General features: G+C 42.9%; 1 protein-coding gene across 1 annotated transcript in view; it reads left to right on the forward strand.

The window, feature by feature from the left end:
- Positions 1-7,635, forward strand: part of hephl1b (hephaestin-like 1b) — a 48,495-nt gene extending 40,860 nt beyond the window's left edge. Inside the window, exons 13-20 of the mRNA XM_056285540.1 lie at positions 302-441; positions 571-696; positions 1,512-1,618; positions 3,318-3,552; positions 4,692-4,831; positions 6,087-6,240; positions 6,675-6,689; positions 6,808-7,635. Coding sequence (XP_056141515.1) covers positions 302-441; positions 571-696; positions 1,512-1,618; positions 3,318-3,552; positions 4,692-4,831; positions 6,087-6,240; positions 6,675-6,689; positions 6,808-6,902 — 1,012 coding nt within the window. The 3' untranslated portion in view covers positions 6,903-7,635. The remainder of the gene's footprint in view (positions 1-301; positions 442-570; positions 697-1,511; positions 1,619-3,317; positions 3,553-4,691; positions 4,832-6,086; positions 6,241-6,674; positions 6,690-6,807) is intronic.
- The last annotated feature ends 1,983 nt before the right edge of the window (positions 7,636-9,618 follow it).

Genomic DNA, 9,618 nt, shown 5'->3' on the forward strand with positions numbered 1-9,618 from the left:
GCCCCCACTAACTGAGACTTCATATGCCCAACGTGCAATAAAATTTGTGGATCAAGAGTTGGACTCTACAGTCATCAAAGAACACACACCGTTGATGACGAGGGATGTCATCATCGGACGACCAGCAAGTGTGTGTGTGTGTGTGTGTGTGTGTGTAACATAATTACAAATCACTCATCTTACACAGGCTTAATCAATGATGGCATGTTTACTCATTTCGGGTTTTGGAGGTGGAACCTGTAATTAAAGGCACAAGTCATTACTGTTTGTTAATGCTCGCAAACTGGCGCTTGCTTCCCAGCCCAGGTAGTATATTTGTGGAGGGAGGGGAGAACAGAATTGGCTCCCGATATAAGAAGGCAGTATACAGAGAATACACCGACGACACCTTCAAAACACGCAAGGAACGCCAGCCTGCCGAACAGCACCTGGAAATTCTGGGTAGGCTTTCATGGCTGCTCTCATCTCAGTCAGTGATATCTGTTGAAATGAGTGCTTAGTTGATCATTTGCATGTTAACGGATCAATTTGTATCCCTAATGCAAATTTTAATTTTATTTCCCCTGACAGGTCCGATCATAAAAGCAGAAGTCGGGGAGCGAATACTAATTACCTTCAAAAACAAAGCCAGCCGGCCGTACTCGATCCACGCGCATGGTGTGAAGGCCAGTGTTATGCACGCCCCTGTGCAACCAGGTGAGGATTTGGAGTTGGAAATAGATTTACCTGACCCTTCACGTTATACCACACAGCATTTTTTTGGGGGGGGGGATTTTCCTCCCTTTCCCCCCCCAATTGTATTTTGGCCAGTCACCCCACTCTTCCAAGCTGTCCCGGTCGCTGCTCCACCCCCTCTGCCGATCCGGGGAGGGCTGCAGACTACCACATGTCTCCTCCGATACATGTGGAGTCGCCAGCCGCTTCTTTTCACCTGACAGTGAGGAGTTTCACCAGGAGGACGTAACGTGTGGGAGGATCACGCTGTTCCCCCCAGTTCTCCCTTCCCCCCAAACAGGTGCCCTGGCTGACCAGAGCAGGTGCTAGTGCATTGACCAGGACACATACCCCCAGATCCAGCTTCCCACCCCCAGACACGGCCAGTTGTGTCTGTAGGGACACCCGACCAAGCCGGAGGTAACACGGGAAGCCCCGTGTTGGTAGGCAACGCAACAGACCACTACGCCATGTGGACACCCCAGGAATTTATTTTCTAATCTGTTATTGAAGCATATTATATACATTGTTTTGCGTCAACTAGTGGACAAGAGTGTAACTGCAGGCGGGATTTAAACATGTCACATTACACGTTAGTCTTGGTCTCCTATGAAGAATGGACATTATACTAAACATCTGTCCTGAGTTGTCCTGCAAAATCCTACTGTTTGCCCTGCATTTAGATGTTTTGCAAGAATTGTGTGCTTCTTCGCATGTGAGCCGTCCCCATCCAGTCTGTTGTTATGGATGATGAACGAGTGTGTTACATGGGTTTTTATGTGTCTTTTTCCCTTCAGGCAACATGACCGAGGTGATATGGGATGTTGCTGAGAGCTCGGGTCCCGGCGTCTCAGATCCTAACTGCATTTCCTTCGTCTACTACTCCGCAGTGCACGTCATCAGGGTATGTATTAGTAAGAACACATGAAATGGTGTTGCAGGAAGTAAAAAAAAAAGGGATCGCAGAGGGGAAAATATGTAGAAAGCCTTTATTGTAAATGGCTGCATCATTAAATTGGCAAAATGTTTGGACCACACGGCTGGTCTTCATCAGGACATAATGAACAAGGTTTAGATAAACTAACACCAAGAGACCAAACGGTCACATGACACCCAGTAGGAAAAATAATGAAATATACAACTGAAAAAACAATGGAATATATATATATATATATATAAAATTGGTAATTGTTATATCTATTATTAATTATATTATTGTTAATTATAGCAACTGTTATCTGTTATTATATTATTAATTTTATATGAAATATCTAATCATGAAAAATAAATGGGCACCCCATTGTCATATTGATTTCACTTGTTTTACATGATTTTGTCATTTGACTCAAATGTTTCTTTATTTCTTTTTTGTTTTTGTTTTCATTTGCCTGTTGATATATATATATATATATATATATATATATATATATATATATATATATATATATAACTTTGTTAAAAGAAACACTCAATGGTAGGGAAAGTGCTCAACAAATAAGGAGCAAAATAATCCAGTGAGTCAAGTACAAAATTTACTTGACTCACTGGATTATTTTGTAATATATATATTTGTTGAGCACTTTCCCGACCGTTGAGTATAATAATATAAATATATAATACATATATATATGTTTTAAACTATCCTTTTATTTTCTAAAACCACCTTTTTAGACTTGCTTATCATAATTAATCTATTCTACCTTCCTCCCTGTTTTTATTTGTGTTTTTAACTTTTCTTTCTTTTTTACTTTTATGTTTATTAAACTATGGTTTTGTTTTGTTTGCTTTGTAAAGTGGTTTGAATACCTAGAAAGCCACTATAGTATAAATTTGATGAATTATTTAAAACATTTTTAATTAACGATTATTCACCTAACTCATTTCTGCTTCTCTTCATGAAGGTTGTAAGAGAAAACAATCTGGTAATAATTAATAACAATATAAAATAATAGATGGGACCAAGTCATTGATACCCAAGTCCCGAACTGAGTTTCGAGTCCCAAACAAGTCATTATCTGCTCTTTAACACCTCAGCAGATTTAATGCCATTTCAAAATTTCAACAAGTTAATGTGCCAAAATATGCAAATCATCAATGCTTTTAAAATCTGCATTTTTTACAGTGATCCAAAGTGGATCTGTAATTGTGGAAATGAAGAGTTGACTGGCTGCACACTTTTTAAAGTATTTTATCTTTGGGCTTGGAGAAGGTATCAAGTCTTTCAAGTCAAAAGGCTCAAGTCCAAGTCAAGTCACGAGTCACTGGTGTTAAAGTCGAAGTCGAGGTGCAAGTCTTTTCCAGTTTTATCAAGTCAAGTCTAGGTCATGTGACTCGAGTCCACACCTCTGTGAACCTTCCTCTTGGAGTAAATCGGGTTCAGCTGAGGCCAATGCGTGAAGATTTCCAACTTGTTACGAGCAAGCAAGTCATTTTAACTCCCATATGATGTGAATGAGGCATCAGGGAACCTTTTGTATGTCGGATGCAGCATTTCAAACAGTTTAAAGTGTTACGCTATTTAAAACAAAGTCATGTGTCCTCTGAAAGGGGGTCTTTTTTAAATAGGGTGTTTCTGAGAAAGGATGTGCTGTGTTTATTTTCAGGACCTGTTTAGTGGTCTTCTGGGACCGCTGGTGGTCTGCCGGCCCGGGACCCTGCATGGCGATCAGGGTTCTGAGAGAACCAGGAGCGACGTGGATAAGGAGTTTGCTCTGCTGTTCCTGGTGTTTGATGAGAATTGGTCCTGGTATTTAGAGGACAACATCCAGACGTACATAAAGGTGGATCCCGAGAGTTTCACGCCAGACGAAGACTTTAAGGAGAGCAACCTGATGCATGGTGAGAGACAGAGACAGAGAGAGAGAGGGGCAGAGCAGGGGTGTCAGTAATCATTACGATAATGTCCTGTAATTAAAGCTGCAAGTGGAGTTTTGGGTTTTGTTGTTTTTGTTTTGTTGACCTGCCGCCCCCTTGTGGATAAAATGGATAGTGTTCAACAGAGGACCACTCTCCATTCACCCTCTGGTAGCCTTTGTACTTGTTCTGAAGAGAAGAACGAGAGACGTGACGTCTTAGAAAGAGGGGTTTGTGAGATATACAGGCACGGGGTAATGTAACTTTAATTGTGGTTATGCGTCTTGTCTGCGTGCCCCGAATCACTTTGGCAGACTTCGCAGGGAATCCGACCCGGAGACAAGTGTTAGAAATCATTACACAGAAATACGTAATCTTCTCACTGGGGGTGTCTGTTGATCATGTCAGTCATTTAGAGGCATCAAAACTAAATTGTGACTCATAAATATCTGGTGAAAAAAAATCCTCGTAGCAGCTTTAAAATGCCACGATAAGCTGTTTTTTTTCTAAACATGCAGCGGTTGAAAGATGGAGGTTCACGTAGACTCGGATCAACACAGACTCAAAGCTTCAAAAACCAGACAAACACCTCCTGTGTCCCAAACCACCCCATCCAGTCCATCCAGACCTGACCTCCTTTAAAGCCAGCTCACCATCTGCCACGCAGAGACATATGGTATAACCTATGAACCACAGGCTTCCATCGAAAGTCATAGAGATGTGTTGTCTTCTCATTTAGCGCCCCCCCCCCCTGGTTTTGCAGGTAGAACAGGACACGCTGTTGTGTTGGTTAGATATGCTGATGACAGCTGACGTGAAATCAGTGTCTATATCAGAGGTCAAAGTCTAAATTTTCTCGTTTGGTTGTCATGAACTCACAAATGAAGTTATCACAGAGAAAAGTATCATTTCCACAAAAAAAAAACTTCAGGAATGTGATGAACGCAGAATCCAAGATGAGAATCAAAACGTGCCTTGCTCAAAGTGTGACTTTTAAAAACACTTTGGATCATAAATTTCCTGACCTAATGCAAACTGTCTATTCTGACGTGTGTGTGTGTGTGTGTGTGTGTGTGTGTGTGTGTGTGTGTGTGTGTGTGTGTGTGTGTGTGTGTGTGTTGAAGCAATAAATGGTAAACTGTATGGTAACCTCCGTGGTCTGGAGATGACACAGGGCCAGAAGGTAGACTGGTATCTACTGGGAATGGGCAATGAAGTGGACATCCACACAGTTCACTTCCACGCCGAAAGCTTCATCTACAAGGTATCATCATCATCATCACCTTCATCATCTTAATCTCTCCTATGGCTGTTATTGTCATAATCCACTAGCCTCGTCCCCAAACATCAGTCATCATATCATCATCAGTAGGAACACACAATACTACCTTAAAGTTTGAAAATGTCATTATCAACCTGACATACAGAGTTGTTATCCATTTCTACTCTCATCCGTTTTTCCTTTGTATTTTTGAAATTTTCGAGTAGTCCCTCCCCGCCCCCTTCTCCCCAATTGTATCCAGCCAATTATACCACTCTTCCGAGCCATCCCGGTCACTGCTCCACCCCCCCCCCCCCCCCGCCGATCCGGGGAGGGCTGCAGACTACCACGTCTCCTCCGATACATGTGGAGTCACCAGCCGCTTCTTTTCACCTGACAGTGAGGAGTTTCGCCAGGGGGACGTAGTGCGTGGGAGGATCACGCTATTCCCCCCAGTTCCCCCTCCCCTCCAAACAGGTGGCCCGACCGACCAGAGGAGGCGCTAGCGCGGCGACAAGGACACATACCTACATCTGGCTGCCCCACAGACACGGCCAATTGTTTCTGTAGGGACACCCGACCAAGCCGGAGGTAACACAGGGATTCGAACCGGCGATCCCTGTGTTGGTAGGCAACAGAATAGACCGCTACGCTACCCTGACGCCCTTAGTAGTTTTTTTTAAAGGTTTCACTAAACAACATTTAGAGCAACGCAGATGATTTGACTTGTATTTGAGTGTAACTGAGTGGTGGGATTTAGTGAGGGGGGGGGGACATGTATTTGACAGACAGCCAATAGTGACCAGGCATTTTTGTGGACGTCGGTGTGTTATTGGCTAGTTTCAGTTTGGCGCTGGAAGATCACTCGTCTTCTCTCCATGTCACTCCCAACCAGTCATTCATTCATCTGCGAGTGCAGGATGACGTAACTAGATTATTACTAACGACATGACATTCTGTTAAATAGATACATTTAAACAAATACACTTTACAATTCATGGGACCTTTACTGTGTTTTTCATTGTCTCTCGGTCCCTAAGGAGATTTGCTATAATTCACCAAAATCGATAAAGTACTGGTTTCTGTCTAATAACATGCAATTCATTCTTATGGACTTCCAAGGCAAAGCAGACCCATACAGGGCCGAGGACAGGAAGTCACTGTTTGTCTCCAACGAGCTCACTTCCCCCTTTCTGTTCCCCATTCTTCTGTCTGTCGCCAAACCACTCTGGTTTGTGTGCGTGCGTGTGTGTTTCAGACGGACCGGGTGCATCGAGCCGATGTGTTTGACCTCTTCCCCGGAACGTTCCAGACAGTAGAAATGGTGGTAGGGAATCCTGGGACTTGGCTGCTCCACTGTCATGTCGCAGACCACATCCACGGTGGCATGGAGACTACTTTCACCATCAGAGGTGTGTGTGCATGTGTCTGTGTGTGTTCTTATTCAGCTGCATTTGTTTGGACCAATTTGTGTTTTTAGCCATAAGACAGGATATTTTTGCAAAGTGAGAGCATTGTGTGTGTGTGCGCGCGCGTGCGTGCGTGCGTGCGTTTGTACTTGCATGTGTGTGTGTGTGTGTGCGCGTATGTCTGTGTGTGTGCGTGTATGTCTATGTGTGTGCGTGTGTTCTTATTCAACTGCATTTGTATGGACCCAATTGTGTTTTTAGCCATAAGACTGAGGATATTTTTGCAAAGCGAGAGCATTTTGGGTTTGTGTGTGTGTGTGTCTGCCCTTGTCTCTGTCTGTCCTTCTGTCTTCATGTCTGTGTATTTATGTGAAAATGCATAGTTGGGGAACATTTTCTGACAGTTTATTAATCCAATGTTGTACTTTTAATTACAGAGCCGGCATCACATGGTGAGCTCATTTCTTTTCCTCTAAACAACTTCTAAATGAAAAAAAAAAGAGATATTGTCACTTCTATTGTTGTTGTTGCTGCTGTTTCTTATCGGGGTTTTTTTCTTGCATTTTCCAGTCTCTCCGTCATTAGCACCAGGGTTGGAAGGCTGCACGGCCAAACTGCTGCTCTCCGTGACACTCGGACTTCTTGTGTCGGGAGTTTTGCACTAGCGGAGTGACCGGCAGTGGACAGACCGACTGCACTAGTTAGACATCCAGGGACTGTATCACTGTTCTGTATATGTGCAAACCCAGATAGCATCCGCACATGGGCCACTTCAGGCAATGATGCAGCACTGACGGCCTTCTTCTGGCCCTGACAAAATGGACGTGAACCTGAAGTGGCCCACGTGTATAATAGCAAATATGGCCCAAATATACCAAATCAAATGTGGAACTTTTTTGGTAAAGGTGTAATCTGGATGTGGCCTGTGTGGTAAATGGTGAATACGGCCCAAATATCACAAAACAAATATGGGCCACCTTTGGCAAATATGTGGCACATGCAGTCTTGCTATGGCTTGGTTCTGGCCCAGATCTGGCAAACAGGAGCGGACCGCCCAAGTGCCATCATTCCACACGGTATGTGGGCCGGATGAAAAGTGTGGGTGTGGGACGGGTCCGGGCCACAGTAATTTTGCTATCTGGGTATGTGTGTCAATGTTATGCAATGTAATCCATCAGATATGTGGGCACAATCATGTATACAATCAAAAGCTGTTTTCTTTCTCTTTCTTTTCTTTTTTTTTTTAAACTAATTTGAAACTTTTCTATGGCGTTGGATTGTTTATATGGTGTTTCAGTTTTCGGGGTATATTGCACTGTATTTTGACTGAAATATGCAAAGTTGAACTGTACCAAATATGAATGATTTTTGAATTGTGAATAAAAACTATCAAGTTTCCGTGTGTGTTTGTGTCTCTCACACGCCTCGTGTTTTTACCTCTTATTACCACCTGGTGGCGCACTTTGGCAATGAAGCAGCCAGAAATCCAGTGGCTCTATTTTTTTTTCCATTGTAAAATTTTCTCAGTGCAGCAGCTTGTTTTTTGTCTTTCAATTCCAACCTTATACAAACACACAGTTATTCAGTGAAAACAGGATTGCAGCTTCTGAAAATCAGTGAGCCCCATTCATGATACGTTATGCTTTATGTTGTCCTCACCAAGCGTATCGGTCTCTAGCAGGTGGACTGTGTGTTTTAAGTGTTGTACTGATATCCATGTGGTCCACGACTGCTCACTTAAAGTGTCTGTAAAGTCGAGCACCTCTATCTCGGCTTTGTCCAGTGGAGACTTATTGTTCAACTACGACTAATAATACACCACGGCATTAGTCGTAGTTGCTGTGTTGTAAAGCACTGCATCTTGGCTAATGAAGTTGAATGGGACGGTGCAGCGCAGGAATCACGAGCGCTTGTCGTTTCATTCCATGCGCATGCGCACATGAAGAAATATCGCCCCCCCCCTCGCCCACTGCAGTGCAACACAAAGACAAAAACATATACCCAAACTACAAAAACACACATATATTATCACACATACACATATTAAATCTGCCCTCCGAGCTCTTTGTTGAGCCCTGCTTTAAATTGATTCACTCGGTGTTGCATTAAAACAGGTGGAAAGCGTACCTCGTCCCTCTTCGTTAACCGCGTGCTCGCTTCTGTGACTTCCCTTGACCGCAGGAGATGTCCTACATCCTCCTCCATAACTCCACATTGTCTTGATTAGAAAGAAAGAACATAACCTTCACTTGAATCATGGCTAACGGAATAGTGAGCCAGCTATCGAAAGCAATGTTACGAAACGTACAGTACAGTTACATTAATGTAACTGGATATTTTCTTGCCCGGTGCGGGATTCGATACGAGATGTACTGCACCACAAGGCGACATCACTAACCGCTCGGCTAAAGCAGTGGTTCTCAACCTTTTTGGGGTCCTGGACCCCCTGCGTATTTTTGATCTACCCTGAGGACCCCTCCACCTGATCTTGGGGGAGGGGGGTTGCAATTTGATAGAAACAGTAGAAACTGCATTTTAAATTGCATTATAGCATTTATTCACTCTTTGGGGCAAAAATAAGAGCTTTCAGTTGTAACTTAGATATAGTTAACAAAACAGAATTCTTATGCAGTAACTTTCAGATATATGTAACAAAACAGAATATGTATTCAGTAACTTTCAGATATATGTAACAAAACAGAATATGTATTCAGTAACTTTCAGATATATGTAACAAAACAGAATATGTATTCAGTAACTTTCAGATATATGTAACAACAGAATTTTTATGCAGTAACTTTTAACAATGCAAACGGGAGCGAGATCTCTTATTAAAATACAATAAATTACACTTGTGAAACAGATGTAATTAGAGAAAAAAGTCCTGTTACCCTTTATAGTTTAAGTAGATAAAGGTCTCAGTCACATTTGAGTAAAATAATCCTATTTCTATAAATGTCATAGGATCTTTTTTTTTAAAGATATTTTATTTTCACGGACCCCTTGCAATTACACCACGGACCACTAGGGGTCCGCGGACCCCCGGTTGAGAAACATTGGGCTAAAGGGTCAGACTCGTTAGCTAGGGGGCTAACGTGTCTTACTAGTAGTTTACATTAACATTTAACAGACACTTTCATCCGAAGCGACTTCGCACAAATGGTTAGATAAATAAATAAACAGTTAACGCTAGTGGAGCGGGCCACCGAGCAGACCCGCGGGCGCTTGGATAACTTGGCGCGACAAAAGACGGAGCCCGTCAGAGATGGAAGTTTTCCCGCCCAACCTGAATGGTGAGCCGGCTATCGAGAGCAGGGGTGCAAAACTTACTGTACAGCTACATTAACATTTAGCAGACACGTTTATCCAAAGCGAATTCAC

Source organism: Lampris incognitus, chromosome 8 (genome assembly GCF_029633865.1).
Source record: "Lampris incognitus isolate fLamInc1 chromosome 8, fLamInc1.hap2, whole genome shotgun sequence".
Classification (NCBI taxonomy): Eukaryota; Metazoa; Chordata; class Actinopteri; order Lampriformes; family Lampridae; genus Lampris; species Lampris incognitus.